The 19,435-nt window shown below is 43.2% G+C and overlaps 1 protein-coding gene across 5 annotated transcripts in view; it reads right to left on the reverse strand.

Annotated features, from left to right (window-relative positions):
- The window catches only part of LOC147602584 (uncharacterized), a 41,727-nt gene extending 23,114 nt beyond the window's left edge, over positions 1-18,613 (reverse strand). The window contains exons 1-5 of one of the 5 annotated variants that reach the window (XM_086797855.1): positions 18,474-18,613; positions 17,714-17,846; positions 17,444-17,573; positions 16,726-17,351; positions 16,583-16,636 (exon numbers count right to left, since the gene is read on the reverse strand). In XM_086797855.1, the coding sequence (XP_086653981.1) occupies positions 16,583-16,636; positions 16,726-17,351; positions 17,444-17,573; positions 17,714-17,845 (942 nt within the window). In that variant the 5' untranslated portion in view covers position 17,846; positions 18,474-18,613. Of the gene's footprint in view, positions 1-16,582; positions 16,637-16,725; positions 17,352-17,443; positions 17,631-17,713; positions 17,847-18,096; positions 18,337-18,362; positions 18,425-18,473 lie in introns of those variants that run through there. The other 4 variants (XM_086797851.1, XM_086797853.1, XM_086797854.1 and 1 more) reach the window with 4 other exon arrangements.
- Between the last annotated feature and the right edge of the window lie 822 nt (positions 18,614-19,435).

The raw sequence follows: 19,435 nt of genomic DNA on the forward strand, positions 1-19,435 counted from the left end.
CGGCCAGTTTACCAGCAGTCCAAGAAGTCCAAGAGAGGTATAAAAGGCAAAGGGTGCTCCTCATTGTAAGCATTCAGCCCACTAGGGGTATAAAAGGCAAAGGGTGCTCCTCATTGTAAGCATTCAGCCCACTAGGGGTTTGGATCAGTAGGGTCCTAGTCTAGGCAGAATTTTGGGTGTTTTACCACCTTTTCAAGAAGGCAGCCAAGGGCTGCAGATATGTACCCTTTTTGTACCATAGTATATATTGAATTTCCAGCACTTCTCACTCTCTCTCTCTACTCTCTCTCTACCTGCGTTTTTGCATCAGATGGTGCGTTTTTGCATCAAAAGGTTTCCAAGAGTGTTTAGGGCTGAAAGAAGACTCCCAGAGCTTCCGCGTGTTACATGTGGGCTTAGAAATGAAGAGAAATGGTGAAAATTCTGAGTTTTCAGCCTCCAAAAACTTGCTTGAAGCTCGAAATCGCCCAAGAGATGGCTCTCTCATGTTCAAATAAGCAAGAAAATGCTACAATGCCAGCGTAGAGCTGAATTGACACATGTGAGGACACTTGTCTCACTTTTATCCTCTTATCTGCCACATGTCCCAAATCCAAAGGGTAAAAATTCCACAATCTTCAGCTTTAAAAATATCCCACATGATAGCTAATTTCACGATGGCACTTTGGCAATCCTCAATCTCTGCCGAATTCCGGAGGTAATGGTGTGAACGAAAATTCCATCAAAGATTGCCAAAAATAGCAACTTCTAAAATTTAGGAGATGATCTCTTTGTGTTCCACCACATGAGAAATACGTGTAAGAACCATGTAGAAACCTATTCCTTTGCTCGATCTCTCCCAAATCCTCAAGAGTTCGCCATACATACTTTCCACTTGACACTTGAGCTCCAAAGCCCATTTCTGTGTCCAAGAAATCGTCTGGAGTGCCGGGACCATGCTACGAACAATTGGTTCTCTATATTGGATAATCTCCCATTCCCAAAGCTTGTACGTTCTTGATCTTTTGGACATCCAAAGCCCATTTATACACATGAATTTTGGAGATTCCCAAAATGGTGACATTCCCCCCGGCTTCTTAAAAGTTGTCCTCAACTTTAAAGCTTCAAACCATATATCAAGATATGACCATGTCCCAAAATAAATGGGCAAGACTATACAAGTCTCCATCAATCCAAAGACCATAAAGATATATTAGATACGGGCACAAGAGCCGACCGTATCTCCAATATACAGAAATCCATAAATGCAAAGCTTCCATACTTACATTCCGTGGAAGATATGCTAGACACAGGCACAAGAGCCGACTGTGTCTCAATAATTGTTGAAATATACAAGTGAAAAGGGTGTGTGTGGGAACAAGCTCTTGGATAGAGGCTGTAAAAGAGGAGATGTAATTGTGAAAGAACCTGTGAAAAGGTTAGGAGAATCTACTGGGAGAGAATAATGGGTAGCATGAGGGAATTTAGGAGTGTGGAGTTATTCTGGGAGATAATCAGGGAAAAGAGAAGAGGTGGAGAGAATCAGGCAAGAGGTGGAGATATTCAGGGAGTGAATCATGGAGAAATCAAGGGGATTTGATGCTTGATGTAAACACTATAAATTGAGGCATAGCCCTAATGAGAATTTGCTGGTTTTTGAGTATCCATGCCTACATTAATCTATGTGCTAATTATTCACTAATTACGTCTTAATCACTTGCTAATCACTTTGTTAATTATGCTGATTCTAGTGTTTGATCCACCATAGCTCATCATTTAGCTCAAATTTCAACATGGTATCAGAGCCATGCCTAGAATCAACCAGATTTATGAGCCCATTAGTGAATTAATCAAGATTAGTAAGATAATTAGCAAAAAAATCAGTTTTTAGTAAGCTTTCACTCTTCCCCTTCACCCCCAGCCAGTGGAGGGTCTCTAGCACCTTGCACACATAAAATTAGGGCACAAGCTTTATACACAAGATAGCTAACCTCATTAGCTTCAAGCCCATCTACTCCACGCAGCAAACCGCCGTCAGGATGCGCTGAATTTCGCTAATTGCTGGGCGCCGTTTTTCTGCAGAAGAATTAAGATCCCTACTTGCTCAGTTCAAATGTCTTCAATTCCTCTTAGCACAAAGGGTTTTCAAGCATGCTCTACAAGCTGGTGAAGACAGAAATCAATTTCATCAAGTCTACAGAGAGATCAAAGCTCTTCATCAAATCTGCAGGTGACTTTGGTAAAACAGAGATTAAGCTTTCATTATTTGGTCAAATCTTGTGTTTCTTGGCTTAATCCTCTACTAGACTCATTGCTATTGATGCCTTTGAAAGCATTTGAGCTCATTTGAAGTGGAAGGCATCAGATCTGGGCTCCCCGCATACTCTGTTTTCTGCACACAAACCAGAGCATTAATTTGCTAATCAGTGATTAATCAGTGCTAATCACTGTACTTTGGTGCAATTGAGGGTTCAAATTAACCATTAGGTATCTGATACAGATCCCTAAAGCTTCAGATTGCAAATCGGAGTTGGTTTGATACTCCAACCATCCCGTACAAATTGGTTACTCTCAATTTAATGTAATTTCTGGTGATTTTATGCTGATAAAATTGTTGTAATGATCTATTAAACACCAGATTGAGTTGTAAAAGGGTAGACACTGCCCTTGAATCTTGAATTTGGATCAAGAGGTAAGACCCCCTTCACATCACCATGAATTCAGTACAGGAAATAGCCAAATTTAATGGAGAACAGTTTTATACATGGCAAACAAAAACCATGTATTTGCTGATGAGGAAAAATCTGTGGGGATTAGTTGAAGGGAGAGATGAATGCCCAGAGAGAGGGGAAAATGAGTGGAAGAGTAGGAATGAAAAAGCATTGGGGCTTATTGCACTCAGTTTAAATGATGAGATCATTCATCATATCACAGGGATACAGTGGGCAAAAGATGCATGGGATGAACTCAATAAATTATTTGGTACACAAGCGAAAAATTCCAAGATAAATCTATTAATGCAATTTTACAAATTGGACATGAAGGAAAGTGAACCCTTAATCACACACTTGAACAAATATAAAAGCATTAAGCAACAGCTGGCAGCTATTGGCAAAAAGGTAGAAGATGATGAAGCATTAGCTGTACTTTTGAAGAGTGTGGACAAAGGAGATTATGAAAACATTGTAGCAACACTAAAGAATGTGCCTGAACTGAAGATACACGAGATAGAAGCAGCTCTACTGGAGCAAGAGAGCAGAGGCAAAGAGAAGAAAGAGCTCGACTCAACAGCAGGAGAGGAAAAAGCATTCTTCACCCGAGGAGGATTCTCTCGAGGACGAGGACGAGGAAGAGGCAGAGTAGGAGGGAGGACCTTCACTTGCCACAAATGTGGAAAGCCAGGACACATGGCGAGAGACTGCTACAGCAAACCCAGTGAAGAAGGAACAACATCGGCAAACTTCATGGAGGCTCCAAGAGAAGTGGAGTCGGATCATCTTTTCTGAGAGAGAGAGAGAGAGAGAACCCACAACCCAATGTAACCTGCCCCAATAAAGTAAAACCACCTCTGAGCCACCGATGATGTAGGCCAAGTGGTAGATGTATGTGTGAGCACTTTAGTCAAGGTCGCGGGCACTTATAGTAGCCTTGGACACATAGAGAGAGAGTGTGTCAAGGACTATGGAGTTTAGGGACTTGAGGCACTGGTCGCGGGCTATCAAGTAAGAGGGAAACTTGATACAGGGTCCAGGTGTGTTAGGATTATTCACTTGAGGGGAGGTGTTGAAATATACAAGTGAAAAGGGTGTGTGTGGGAACAAGCTCTTGGATAGAGGCTGTAAAAGAGGAGATGTAATTGTGAAAGAACCTGTGAAAAGGTTAGGAGAATCTACTGGGAGAGAATAATGGGTAGCATGAGGGAATTTAGGAGTGTGGAGTTATTCTGGGAGATAATCAGGGAAAAGAGAAGAGGTGGAGAGAATCAGGCAAGAGGTGGAGATATTCAGGGAGTGAATCATGGAGAAATCAAGGGGATTTGATGCTTGATGTAAACACTATAAATTGAGGCATAGCCCTAATGAGAATTTGCTAGTTTTTGAGTATCCATGCCTACATTAATCTATGTGCTAATTATTCACTAATTACGTCTTAATCACTTGCTAATCACTTTGTTAATTATGCTGATTCTAGTGTTTGATCCACCATAGCTCATCATTTAGCTCAAATTTCAACAATAATCAATATCAATGAGATAATCATATGCCAATGAAAATCGCCAACTAGGTGATAAGACACTCAAACAAGTGCCATGCACAAGAAACTAGTGACTCACGAAGAAACATGTGCTATGTACACAAACTAGTGCCATTCCAAAGCACAAACCATGGTGACAAAAAAGTTGGTTCTCCATAGTTATGGCAATTCCTTCTCCCAATCCCAACCGTTCCCATGTTCTCCCACACAATCCCAATTCTGATCAACGAGCCTGTTGTGGAAACAATGAAGCACTCACTGTCACAAAATTCATTACAGCTTCTATTTTTCTTCTGTTCATGTGTGGCATGTGGAGCCTAAAATGACATACATGTATGGTTAGTGTAGCTTGACATGGTGTGTCTGTGTGGCATATGGAGCCTGACATGACAGTACATGTATGGCTGGTGTAGCCTGACATGATAGTACATGTGTGGCTTGTGGAACCTGACATGGTGTACATGTATGGCTCATGGAGTCTAACATGATGTAATTCTTTGGGATTAGCTATCTTGGAGATCTTTTGTATTTATGTTCTGGGAAGGTTCCGGAAGGATCATGAGCCCTTGACATTTTATCGGATACAACTGAGCATATGGGTGTTTCTTCCAGTCTAGCTACACTCGTGTGTGCATTACTTTGATTTTATCTTTGGATGACTTGTCTTGTTTGCCTAGACAATGCCTGAGATTTCTGCCTGCGTTGTCCATGGGGCCGGGGATGCCTAGGCACCCTGTGGACATGTATGTGCACACCTGTTTGGGACTGACAGATGGTCTACATGTGTTTTGCAAGTGGTAAGTATCCCCAAATCCTGGAGTATGCACAATCTGAAAATGAAACATGGAAAGAAAGTTTGCCATTCTCATTTGCTTCTCCGAAAGCTTTGTTTGAGATAGAAAGTATCTCAAGCTTTGATGATCTGTCTTGACTACAAATTCAGCCCCAAGAAGATAATGTTTCCATATCTTTAAGGCGTGAATTACAGCCAAGAGCTCTTTCTCATAGATATCCATATGAAGCTCAGCATCATGCAAACGACGGCTCTCGTATGCAACTGCATGCCCTTCTTGATTTAGGACAGCTCCTATACAATCACCACAAGCATCACATTCAACTACGAATGACTTATGCAAGTCAGGAACAATCAAAACTGGACCACATATGATAGCATGCTTGAGCTGCAAGAAAGCATCCTGTTCCTTTGAAGTCCATTTGAAAGCAGTTTTCTTCTTTGTGAGATCATGTAGAGGAGTGGCTATGAAACGCCTATAATACGAACATAATCCCAGAAAACTACGTACTTGATATACGTTTTGCAATTCGGGCCAATTCCGGATGGTCTCTATCTTTGCAGGATCCATTGTAACTCCATCTTTGGATACAATATGACCGAGATAATGAATCTCTGAAAGAAAGAACTCACTTTTCTTGGCATTAATGAAAAGTTTATGCTTCCGCAACTCTTCGAACACTGTGACCAAATGAGTTCTGTGTTCCTGCTCATTCTTGGAGAAAACCAAGATATCATCAAAGAATACTCCTGTAAATTTACGATGGGGTCAGAATATCCTATCCATCATACGATTAAACGTAGCAGGAGCATTGGTGAGACCAAAAGACATTACCAAAAATTCATATAATCCAAAGGCTGTCCTGAATGCAGTCTTATGGACATCCTGTGGTACCTCACGTATTTGGTGATAACCACTCTTCAAATCAAGTCGGCTGAAGCAAGCCGAACCATCAAGTTTATCCAAAATATCATCAATACGTGGAATTGGGAATCTGTTCTTTATGGTAAGCTTGTTTAAAGCTCTATAGTCCACACATATACGGAATGATCCGTCCTTCTTTTGAACAAGAAGCACAGGAGAGCAGTAAGGTGAGGAACTAGGCTGAACCAAACCTTTCTCTAAAAGCTCCTTTACCTGCTTCATGATCTCTTCTTGTTGTGCAGCACTCACTCGGTATGCGGATTTGTTGGGTGGAGAACTACCTGGCACAAGATCTATGCGATGATCTTCGGCCTTTGGGGAGGTAATTCACCTGGCAATGAATCAGCAAAACAGTCGTTGAATGCATGAAGAAAATTCAGCCTATCATTAGACATAGCATCTACATTTTGATGATTTGGCACAAGGCTATCACCAACAAAAACCAAGTACGCAGAAAGACTCTTTTTGATTGCTTTATTAATTTGGATGTGTGATACAAGTGGGATGGAATCCCCTTCTTTGCTAGCATCAATAAAATGCATGCAGCCTTTATGCATAAAAGAGATCATATTGGTCTTGTATTCTTTGCGGGGCTCAAGCCTATGGTGCCACGGCTTGCCCAACAATACATCACATCCATTGAGTGGAGCAACTAGGAAATGTTCATTATCAAGGTAGCCCTGGATATGTATGCGCAACTTCCCTATCAATGGGGTAACCTGCACCTCTTTACCAATAAATGCAGCTTCGGCTTCAATCTGAGGTCCCATGTTCTCAACCTCAATACCCAATGCAGCTGCTGTTTGCATAGAGATGAAGTTATCGGTTGCACAGTCATCAAACATGAATAAGGCGGGCTGATCCTTGATTTGCCCCCAAGCATTGCAAACCATTCGCTCTTTTGCATTATGACTTGTATTTCCTTGCAATCAGCTTGTTCAAGCATGACTGTCTTTCCTAGAGACAGTTGTCCCTTTGATTCACTATCATTAACCCTTTCAAGTTGCTTGTGCCTTCCTCGCAGAGCATCAGAACCACGAGAGGCACCAGATGGACCCCTCGAATTAGGCACTTCCAAAGGGTTGCCTTGGCTGTCCATTGTGTTTAAGTGTGCTAAAAGCGGGGTGTCCAGTACACAGGTTCGTTTCCCCACTAGGAAGAGGGATACAACCGTGCTCTGATACCAATGAAACCAATCCCGTCAAGTGGGAAAGACTGCGTTGGACACCCACACGCGTAATAGCACAACTTAATACCACAATTTGAAATGGACAACTTAATTACAACTTGGAATTGAAATGGATAAATGGACACCAGCACTGGGGCCGGAACGGGCCGACCCCCCCCCTCAATATATGATATATTTATTGGGAGTATTTAACAAATACAATGCTCCATGGGTTCCAAGAACCAGATGATGTCCATGTACATATGAATACAGTACCAAACAAATAGGCTCGAAGTAGATGCTCGAAGCAGAAAGACCACTTGAGTGGTCCTGTCTCTACGGTCCTGTGCCTTCACTGGACTCCGCGGAGAGCACCCAACTGGTGTTCCAGGACCACGCACAAACAAGCGCTCCCGTACTAACGCCTCGCTCTCCCGATCTCAGCACCTTTGGATCGAGGTTCTCCAATAGCTTGGACTACCCGGCACCGAACGGGTGTTGCCGTGGAGACAGTTCTTTATCAGATTTATCACAAAATACTTTACTTAAATCTGAAATTCACTTACTTGTGGATTGTAGTTGGAAGACCAAAATTCATGGTGTCAATACGCAGGTACTTGAGAGAAACACCATGATGCAGTAGCACGTCAAGAGGAGTGGCTGCCTGAAGAAAAGTATGGCCTCCTGGCTGCAGAAGCACAACTACCAAAACGAGGAACATAGCTACACATGGAAGGTACAGCTGCCAGAGAAGAAGTACATACTGTGGACAGCCGCCTGCTGGAGCACAGCCTGCTGGTGGTGGACAAAAGGCCTAGCTGCAGAATATAATTTGTTGGAGATGTTCACACAGCCTGCTGGTGATGGAGACACAGCCGGCTGCTGTGCAGTGCAGCAACTAGTAGTGCAGCTGCCCAAGAGAGAGACGCTGTAGGCTGGTGATCATGCACACAGCCGCCTCTACCAGTACAACCGCAGGGCTGAAGAAGCAGCCGTCTGTGGTGTAGCTGTAGTCGCTTGGTTGCAGTACACAGCCGCCTGGTTGTAGCCTGAAGAGAAGATGGCGTGGAGGAGCAGCCGGCTGTAACCTTCAGGTGGTGGCGGCAACTGTGCAGAGGAAGAGACGCCTAATCGCAGCCTGTTTTGGCCGCCTGCAAAGGATCACGCAGCTTGCACGGAAACAGGTGCAGCCGCCTGCTGCAAGTACAGTCGTTTGTACGGAAGGTAGAGCAGCCTGTGGAGATGCAGTCGCCTAGGAGAGAGAGAGCATGCGCAGCAGTTCAATCGGAGATGGCAGCCGTTTGTCAGAAAATAAACGCCAAAGATGGACGCCTGATTGCTTTTCGATGGAGGTGGTGGCTTTCTTTTATTAAGGTTGGAGAGGGAGTTAGAACCATAGTGTTGGCTGGCTCCCCCACGATTGCATGTGGGTGGCCAGTTCTATGGGGGTGTGGGTAGGTGTCCATGCACCCACCCCCACACACACACTTAAGTGGGGCTCCCCACCTTGGCCCCTAAGTGGGTGCCCAAAGGGGGTGCCCACTTTTAAGTGAGTGTGAACAAATGACCTTATAAAACAAAGGGTTAAAATATGAAATATTAAACTAACATGTGCAATATACTTACCACCTGTTCACATGCACCAAAACTCGTCAGAAGACAGAGCAGACTTCACGACTCACTGGCAGGCGTCCCCGCTCAGTAAGTAACACGTCAAACAGGCAAACACAAAAATACAAGTCATGCGAAAACAGTTTCAAACATGCAGAACATGAGTGCATGTGCAAATAGTATCATGGACATATCTCCCATTCATGGAACAAGTACAAAATATCTGTCGGCACAAAAATGGCACGACGTAAAACATAAAAACCTGGTCTTCCTATGAAGTGACAGTCCCATAGGTAAGACACGGCACAAATACTGGCTCTTCCATGGCGTGACAATCCCATGGGTCGAACACAGTCCAGGTCATACACGGGTGGCACCAGTCTGGCTCCCGTCCATGTCAGCAAAATACTGGCCTCTTCACATGAGACACCGGCCTGGCCTCAAGTGAAGGAGACGCAAAAACTAGAGATGGACCAAATGGTCAGCCAATTGGTGGCACCTAGTTAGGGCTAGGCGCATGCTTTTCTGGTGTGCATGGAGCTGGTCAACTAGTTTTCTCTCTGTTTTACAGCCTGCTGCAGCCATCTATCGCAACAAAAGCCTACCAAGTGTCAATAGAAGGCTGGCCGACTGTGTTTACAGGTTCTCCTAATGCTGGCCGGCTATTTACAGGTCTGAAAAGCTGCTGGCCAGGGCATATAAACAGGAGGAAGAGTTGGTTGAAGGGCTGGGAACAGATCCTCTATTGTTTGAAGACCTTCCGGCTTGTGTGCGACTGCTAGTCAATTTCTTCTATGGCTACTGAGGGCTGGTTGAGTGCTGTAAACAGTCTTTGAGGGATGGTCAACTTGCTCTATGAGCTAGACAGGAAGAAGACGATGATGTTGAGTTGTCCCGGGCTGATGTGGGAGTGCTATGGACTGTCCATAGTTGTCCTACATGTGCTTGATGCTAGGAATGCTCACTTGTGCTGAGAATTGTCAGCAAATTCAGTTTATGTTATGTTTTCTTGTTCTCGTATTGTGTTGGAAGAAACAGGTGCAGCCAGTGGTGAACCCTGGGCACCCACAAAAATGTATTGGAAGCAGGCTCCTTTTTGGTAATCTAACCATAAGGAGGGGGGGGGAGGGGGGGGCAGCCCATCTTCTGGCCCCTAGTGTGGTGTATTGTGCAGTGTTGTTATCATCTCTATATCTGGCATGCTTATGTATTTATTCAGATTTCATGATTGTTAAGATTTTCCGTGTGAAGTTGCCCTTCTGTTTACATTGGTATCAGAGCTTGGATTTCTATAGAGTTGTACCTAATATGATGTTGGATATGGCTGTAAGGAGTCATTATCCATGAGAGAAGGTTGGGATTCTGAGGTAGCCCTCGTCTTATTCTCGCGCCTCGAAGGGTTACTTTTGGTTTAAGCGGCAGTGAGCGTGTAGAAAGACTTCGTGGCCCTCCTGTCAGTGTAAGGGCACTATTGCACCCTTGTAGTCTATTCGGTATTATACTTGGGGAACTCGTAGAGAAGAGCGATTCCGGGACACGGAAATTATTTTCTTTCTAAAAAGATGGAAGATACATTATGGCCAGCCAATCAGATCATTCTGTGGAGGACTCTATCATCCGTACTCGCCGCACGTGGGAAGAAGATAGAGACAAGGATCTTGGGGCTTTGACGGGCGGGGGGGGATAACGATCCACCATTGTCTGCCAGGGTTGAGGATCACCACGATATTGATGCCTTGATGAATGAGCTTGAAGAGCTCCGTGCTTTGCAAAGAGATCCTGATGTACAGAGGGTCGTTGAATCAAAGTCTCATGTCAAGGCTGATGTGGTCACTTTTGATGCAATTGCCCAACAAATGGAAATCGACAAACCTCGAGAGTTGGCTGTTGCTTATTTCAAAAGCCGTGGTGATGTTGTTTTCGATGATGAGGGCAAGTGGGTCTTCACACGGCAGCCTCGCAGGCTATCCCGTGAAGGGAACTCCGATGATGTTGTAAGAGGGCATGCAGCATGCAACCCGAGCCAGTGATGTAAGAGGGTATGCAGTCCGAGCAAGTGATGTCAGTGGGCATGTAGCCCGAGCAAGTGTTTTGAGGGGGCAGCCCATGCAACAGATATGAGGGGGCATGCAGCCCGAGGAGATGATGTACATCGACATGCAGCTCGAGGGGATGTTGAGGGGTTTTCAGCCCATTTGAGAGATGTAGACGATCTTCATGCATTGTCAGTGGTGTCTCCACCTTCTAGGTATGTTCTTGCTCCTAAAGTTCCATCCAAAGTGGAAGGTGTTACACGGGAAATCAGCCCTAGATCTGGGAACCGTCGCCATCGTAGACATGACGAGGAGGAGGATGTCTTAGAGCGTCGGGATGCTCGTCATAGCAAGAAGGCCAAAGAGTTCAAGTCAGGGGACAAGGACATCAAATTCGAGAGCTATAATGGAAAGTTGGATACTACCAAGGCACTTGCTTTCATAAGGCAATTTGAAATAGTCTTATGCACTGAGAAATTTACCAAGAAATCTATGCTCAGGCATGTGGGTATGCATCTTAAAGAGACTGCAAGTGATTGGTGGATGCAAAGCTTTTGGATAGGACAGTTGCCCATGCATGGAGTGCTTTCAAAGAGCAATTTTATGATCAATTCCTTCCTCCTCACTTTGTGAAGGATGTACGAAAGGAATGGGATTGGCTAACACAGGATGAAGGTGAATCCATTTCCTCTTATGTTTCAAAGTTTTGGCGGATTCTTCTCAAAGTCACACCTTTCATGACAATTAGTGAGGATGAGAAGAAAAGAAAGTTTGAGTCAGGGCTGCAACGAATCATTCAAAGAGCCTTGCAGTGTATCCCCACAACACCTTACAGGAGCTCATATACTCGGCCACTATTTCTGAGGAGTTGCATGGTAAGGGAGCGTCAAAAAGACAAGAATTCAGCTCATACAAGGAAAAATTCAGAACTGGAAATGAGCAGAAAAAGGGTGGGTAGCCACCTAAGTTTATGCCTAATGAGTCCGAGGATGCAAAAGGGGGCTCAAAAAAGAAGGCGGGGGGGGGGGGGGGGGGGGGGGGGGGGGGGGGGGGGTAAAAAGGATGATCCTAAGCTGCCCAGACAACATATTTTTGATTGCATGAGAGAGGGGAAGTGCTTCACATGTGGGAGCAAAGATCACATGAAAGCTCAATACCCCTAAAATCTCAAAAAGAATAATGTGCAGGATGCCAAACCAAGTGTGAATGTTATACCCGATATTCAGGGTAACACTGCACATGAACCAAAGAGAAGAATCTTATGCAAAGCTTGGGGCAAGTTAAAGGACTAAACAGCTTTATTCCTTTTTGATAATGCCTCAACAGATAACTTCATATCCATACAAATGGCTACTGCTCTTGGGTTAAAGCCTGAGGAATTGGGCATGGACCTTCATGCAGATACTGCCTTTGAGGGCAAGGAAGTTAAGGTCACTCCCATCATGGGGAAGCTTCGCATACAGATACAGGAATATTTGGATCATAAAGACTTTCTCGTGGCACCACTTACGGGATGATGTGATACTTGGGATGCCTTGGCATTATCGTTTGGATGCCAAGATTTTGTACAAAGAAAAGAAAGTTATGTTTACTCATGGAGGTAGGGAAGTTTGTATTGATGTGGGTACTACTGGGAGTACCATACCCGTTGTAACCCATACATCTATTTCAAAGGCAATAAAGAAATCAACTTGTTCTTACTTGGTCTTTGTTCGTGATAATGTTGAGCATGATGCTGTAACTCCTGTAGATCAAGATAAGATTAATTTCTTAAGTGAATATGCTGATTGTTTTGCTGATTCACTACCAGGATAGTTACCCCCAGAGAGGCCAGAGAGGCCAGAGGATCATTGTATTGACATAATCCCTGGGAGCTCTCCTCCTAACCGACCTCCTTATAGGGTGAGTGCTTCTCAACAGAAGGACTCAAGTAAATGATTTGCTTGAGAAGAGGTTGATAAGGCCAAGTTCTTCGCTTTATTGTTCTCCAGTTTTACTTGTGCAGAAAAAGAATGGAACATACAGAATGTGTGTTGAAAATAGAGCCCTTAATAAGATTACTATCAAGAACAGGTTTTTGATTCCTCGAATCGATAATATTCTTGATAAACTTGAGGGAGCTTCTTGTTTCAATTGCATTGATCTTAAGAGTGGTTACCATCAGATTCGAGTTGTACATAAAACGGCTTTTCGAACATCATTTGGACTATATGAGTATTTGGTTGTGCCATTTGTACTTACAAATGCTCCCACCACTTGCAATAGAATGATGGACAAAATTTTTAGACCTCACCGCAAGTTCACAGGAACTAGGCTGAACATAAAGAGCATCTTGCCATTGCTTTTGAAGAGCTAAGGAAACATACGCTTTTCATCAATGGGAAGAAGAGTGAATTTTTCTTGTCAGAAATTCACTATTTAGGGCATATTGTCTCCAAAGATGGAGTACACATGGATCCCGCAAAGATTCAAGCCATCGAGGATTGGCTAGAATTGCAGAATGTGCATCAAGTTAGAAGCTTTATTGGTTTATGCTCTTATTAACATCAATTTATTCGACACTTTGCTTTCTTAGCTTCGTCGTTACATGATCTAACGAAGAAGAAAGTAGCATTCCATTGGTCGGATCCCGAAAAGACAGCCTTTCAGAAGTTGAAGAATGCCATCATATCACGGCCGGTTCTTATTATTCCAGATTTGCATAGACCTTCTGTGGTGGAGTGTGATGCATGTGGAGATTGTTTGGGGGCTGTTTTGAACCAAGAGGGACATGCAGTGGCTTTTGAAAGCCACCGCCTACAACATGCAGAATTGTATTTGCAAGTTTATGAGAAAGTTATTAGCCGTTATTCATGCCCTTCAAACATGGAAGCATTATCATTTATGGTAAAAACAGATCACCAGAGTTTACGGCACTTTCTTACACAGCCTAAACTCTCGAAAAAGCATCTTAGGTGGGCAAACTTCTTGTCCGTGTTCCATTTTCAAATTTTGCATACCTCGAGCAAGAAGAATTTGGTGGCAGATTCTTTGTCATGCACGCCTCAAGTTCATGCCGTAACTACCGCCTATCATCAGGACTTATCAGGGATGCGAGATATGTATGCTTTGGACATATATTTTCAACTTATTTGGACTGATTTGAATCATGGTACTACTGTTCCATCTTATTCGATTAGAGATGGGTTTCTGATAATGCAGAATCGTATTTATGTAGTGCGTGAATTATGCCAAAAGGTTATGGAAGAGTGTCATGCTCCGCCATATGTTGGTCATCGTGGTATTCTAGCTGCTACACAGGCTTTGGAAAGATATTTCTTTTGGGGCCAACTCTACGCAGGGATATTGAAGCTTATGTGCGAGAGTGCATAGTGTGTCAGAAAGTCAAGTTTAACAGACACAAGACACCTGGTTTGCTTCAGCCCTTACCCATTCCACAAGAACTATGGGAAAGCATTGCTATGGATTTCATTATGGATTTGCCAAAATCGGCACATGAAAATGATGCTATATGGACTATTATAGACCTTTTTAGCAAACATGCACACTCTATTCCTGTGAGGAAAAAAACCATCAAACCAGAGCACATGGCAAAGTTGTTCTTAGCTCAGATTTTCTAACATCATGGCATGCCCAAGTCAATTGTAGGGGATAGAGATCCTCGGACCACCAGTTTATTTTGGCGGGCATTGTTTGATAATATGGGCACAAAGCTGAGTTTTTTATAAAGCTTATCATCCTCAAACGGATGGTCAGAGTAAAATTGCAAATTCAGCTGTGCTTGACTTGCTCAAGTGTTATGTATCTGAGCAGAAGTCAGATTGGGAAAAGTATTTGCCATTGGTTGAGTTTGCATACAATAACACAGTGCATTCTTCAACTAATAAGGCTCCATTTGAGATAGTCTATGGCAAGGTGGTGCTTCCACCTATCTTACGAACAAAAGATGAAATCTTTGCACCAGATGAGTATGTTCGTGGTTTGGATACTGCGTTTGCACAAGTTCGGATAGCCATAGAAAGATCTCAAGCTAAGCAGAAAAAGGCAGCTGACAGACACAGGCGAGAGGTGGTTTTCACGAAAGGTGATTGGGTATTACTTAAGTTTGAGAAAGCACGTCTTCGGAAGCGGCCAAGTAAAGAAGGCCAGTTTCCTAAGCTTTCAAACAGGTACTACGGGCCATTCCAAATCTTGCAGAAAATAAATGAAGTGGCATATAGATTGGTATTGCCCGATCACTGGAAAATACACAATGCCTTTCATGTCAGTTTGCTGAGGCCTTATGTTGGACCACCTCCTACGGAACCAATTTTGGAAGATCCGCCAGAAGTGGATGAACTTGAGGAGGTATTGCAACCTGCGCAAATAGTTTTTCATAAAGAGCACAAGCATGCAGGTGGCAAGCTAGTGCGCAGGTATCTTGTGAAGTTTAAAAACTATTTGGCTATGGATGCAAAATGGATGGACGAGGATTATTTTGCGGATTATCCGGAGCTTATGAAGGCCTACTTGGAAGCTTTTCAGTTGCGGTCAACTGCTTAGAAGCCAGGGGGGATGTCACAAAATTCCTTACAGCTTCTATTTTTTCTACTGTTCATGTGTGGCATGTGGAGCCTGACATGACATACATGTATGGTTGGTGAAGCTTGACATGATAGTACATGTGTGGCTTGTGGGGCCTAACATGGTGTACATGTATGGCTCATGGAACCTGACATGATGTAATTCCCTGGGACTAGTTATCCTGGAGATCTTTTGTATTTATGTTCTGGGAAGGTTCCGTAAGGATCATGAGCCCTGGACATTTTATCGGTTTTTATCTTTGGATGACTTGTATTGTTTGTCTAGACAATGCTTGAGATTTCTGCCTGCATTGTCCATGGGGCCGGGGATACACCTGTTTGGGACTGACAAGTGGTCTACATGTGTTTTGCAGGTGGTAAGTGTACCCAAAAACCCAATTTACAGATTTATGGTTTCATATACTAATAATTATGGGTACAGGTTAACACACACTTATAAGTTGCCGGACAACTTATAAGGTATTCACACTGGGCAAGACTATTTTAATACATGTGACAGCCATAAGGTGGGCCCCGGTCTAGATTTGAACCAACTGATGGTAGGCGCCCCCTTCTGACCAGAAAAGCACGTGTAGGCTATTTTCAGTAGGAAGCCCTATTATGGGAGAAAACTCATTCTAAGGTAGGCGCTTGCTTTTTGGGGTGGCTGAGGGCTGGTCGACCTATTGGAAAGCAGGTTTGGTGGATTTTCTCGCGTGAAATCTCATCCAAGTGGAAGACGGTGGCTGTCCAATCATCATGCAGGCTTCTATTAATGTTGGCAAGCTGTAAACAGCCAGAAGAGAGGCTGGTCGACTCGTATTCAAGCTGCTGTATTCAAGCTGCTGTAATCTTTGGCGGGCTGATAACAGTCATATACAGAGGCTGGTCAACTGTCTGGGAGGCTAGAAGGCTGATCGTTTTTGAGGTACAAGCGGGTATTTGCTAATTGGTGGCCTTCTGGAGCACAGACTACTGCTGTATGACCTATTTTAGGGTTTCCAAGGGCTGGTTGACTGTTGTAACTTGTAACAGCCTTAAAAGGCTGGTCGACCTACCTTGTGAACCTAACAGGTAAAAGAGAATGAAGAAGAGCTGTCCCGGGCTGATGCAGGGGCTGTCTATGGTTGTCCTGGGGCTCACAATGAAAATGTTTGGTGTCCAGCCTCGGGGCTTTGCACTTGTGTCGTGTAGCATGTCCACATGGCATCCAAACTCGAAGCTGCACAAGATGCAATTTCAAAAAGAGAACTCTACCTGACTTGTGCTGACAATTTGGTACTTGGTTATGGTTCCCGACGCAGAAATACACTGCACAAATACCAAACAAGAAGTAAGATCCTGGGACCCAATTGGGCATAAATTGGAGAACATCTCTATCAAATTTTCCGATGTAATACCTGTTCAGGGATCTGGCCTGCATATTGAAAGTTCCCAGAAAGTGATTCAGACCACATCCGATCAACAGCTTCGGATAAAGTCTGAAACAGTCCTCTCCGCTGCTCCACAGTTTCTGCCTCTAAGGGAGAGGGAGTTATGGGCATAAGAGACTTTCCTCCTGGTGAAAATATACTGGCCGCCAATGTATCATCAGTGCTGGACTGAGGAAAAAAATAAGCAGGCTCTTCTGCTGGCTGTAAAACAGCCTGTTCAGGATCATCATCATCCCCTTTGCGCACGATTCCAGATTGCCTTGGTTGGGTCTGGTAGAAAATCTTGGATACAACATATTCTCCTTCCCTCTCCTCCTCATGCACACCCAGGTGATATTGATGCATTACCCAATTGGTTTTGTCTGACTTTGCTTTTTTTCCATAACTAGTATAAAGCACCATGATCTTTTTGAATCCGAGCTGTGTTCCATTCTCTACAACAGGTCGGGTCTTGCCAGTCTTGTGCCAGCGTACTTCACCTCCATTTCCAGAATCTTCAACCTGCTGAATTTTCCTACGCTTCCGTGTACCTGTGGTGTAAGCCCTAGCAGGCCTGTGAAAATAGTGGATACTAGTACCATCAACTCGGATGTCTGCACTAACATGAAACAAATATTTAGTTGGGAGATCAAGATTTAGAAATGTAGGGCCACTGGTTACCCTCTTCTTGTAGTACTTGTGATACCTGGAAGCTTTTCAGGATGCGTGTAGCATATACCATCTTCCCCGTCCAAGGTAGGAATGAACACTTCAATGAAAGGATGGGGCTTGGCTTCCCTAAGGCCTACTTTAGCTGCTAAATGTTCAAGAAGCTCCTGGTCGGATGGGTCAAATTTCACACCAGCAGGGAGCCCAGGCCATTCAGGGGATAGCTGCATGGCAAACAATAACAGGCTGTAATACACACTTTGGACAAAGAGAATGTAAAATGTGTCAGTGTGGAATGTAATCTTACACCGCTTTGATCAAACACATCGCCACAAGAAGAGCATTGTATGCTTCTTCCGCTCCCACCGTGCCCACGTACACCATGGGTTGGATTTTTTACTTTCCTTGCGATTGTCTCGCCATTCACAAGCCAAGTCATTCTGCTAACACAAAAGAGAACGAACAGGTCTTATGATCGATCCACTATACATTAGGCAGCCATGTATGCAGCCAAGCATGAGATGACCCAAACTCTTAAATTAGGCATATCTATTCTAACTTCTCTTCTCGTCATCTATGATAAGCAATGCATGAGCTCCTAGAGCGTATCGCATCTCCAAATCTCACAAAAGATATCTAGATTGGGGAGTAACGCTTGGTATTAGAGAAAGACCTACTCTTGGACATTACCTCTGCAGCAGCTCGATGCAAGTAATTTGCGAACACACTTATCCTGCCTAATGTCTGAGACACATGTATGCCAGACTTTACCCCCCTCTCAACGCTCAACATCTCCCCAGTGCATCTGTAATGACCATAGAAAAACCTGCTAGAGAATCCAAGCAACGCAGCTCTAGCGTTACAACAACTTGCTAGCTTTACTCATAACTTCAAGGTTTAAGTATATTGGGGATGGGGAATAAAGAGAACCAATACACTTGTTACTTTTAGAGTACCTCCTTACGCTCAGTATATATATATTGGAATGCAATGTCACCGAACACTACAAAGAGCGGCCGTCTCTATTTGGAAACACAGAACAGCAGACTATTTAATAGAAAGCTTACCAGACAATCGTCAACGGAACTCTTAGATACATACATAGTCGTTTGGTAGTTTGTATACTCCTCTCAGTTTGTCCGTCTGTCTGTATTCTGCGCGTAGGCCCGGACCACCCCGGCCACTCTTCCGCTTGCCGCCGCCGAAAAAAGCAGAACGACGATTTTCCCTTTTTTTAACTTGCTTCCGCAATATATCTATTCGCCCGGTCACAACTTTTTAAAGTATGTGAAAGCACGTGTATTTCTCCTTGAAAATCTTTGTTAATCAATCTCTACAGGTTAGTGCCGCATGAAATTTTTGCTTGTATACATATATGCCATTGTGCATATGCAAGGTGAGTGTGTATGTATGTGCAAGCATGTGTGAGTCTGTGTGTTATGTGCACGGTGTGCATGTGTCTATATGCGACTCTCTCATATAGATAGATGCATATTTGTGTGTCTCTCACATACATTCTCTCTATGTCTATGTCACATGCATAGACACAACCCTCTCTCACACACATACATATGCACATGCACTCTCTCTCTCTCTGTTCTCACACCCGTCTCACATACGCACTCTCTTACATAAATATGAAATTATCATATGTATAGTATATTATTATATATTTAGTATGTATATGTTTTTAATCTTTTATTTATACTTATATATATAACATTATATTATAATATATTAGTATAGATTTAATATCTTTACTTATTATATGTTTATATATTGGTATTATATATATTTAGTATATTATTATATATTTAGTATATATGTGTTTTTAATTTTTTATTTATACTTATATATATATAACATTATATTATAATATATTAGTATAGATTTAATATCTTTACTTATTATATGTTTATATATTGGTATTATATATATTTTATACTTATATTATATTATCTTTATATTTTTGTATTATATTATTTACTTTTCTCTCCCCTTTCCTAATATGTGGCCTCTACTCTGCCCC

The sequence above is a fragment of the Cibotium barometz genome, unplaced genomic scaffold, assembly GCF_041138505.1.
Source record: "Cibotium barometz isolate CiBa-2024 unplaced genomic scaffold, ASM4113850v1 ctg453, whole genome shotgun sequence".
In the NCBI taxonomy this organism is placed as follows: domain Eukaryota; kingdom Viridiplantae; phylum Streptophyta; class Polypodiopsida; order Cyatheales; family Cibotiaceae; genus Cibotium; species Cibotium barometz.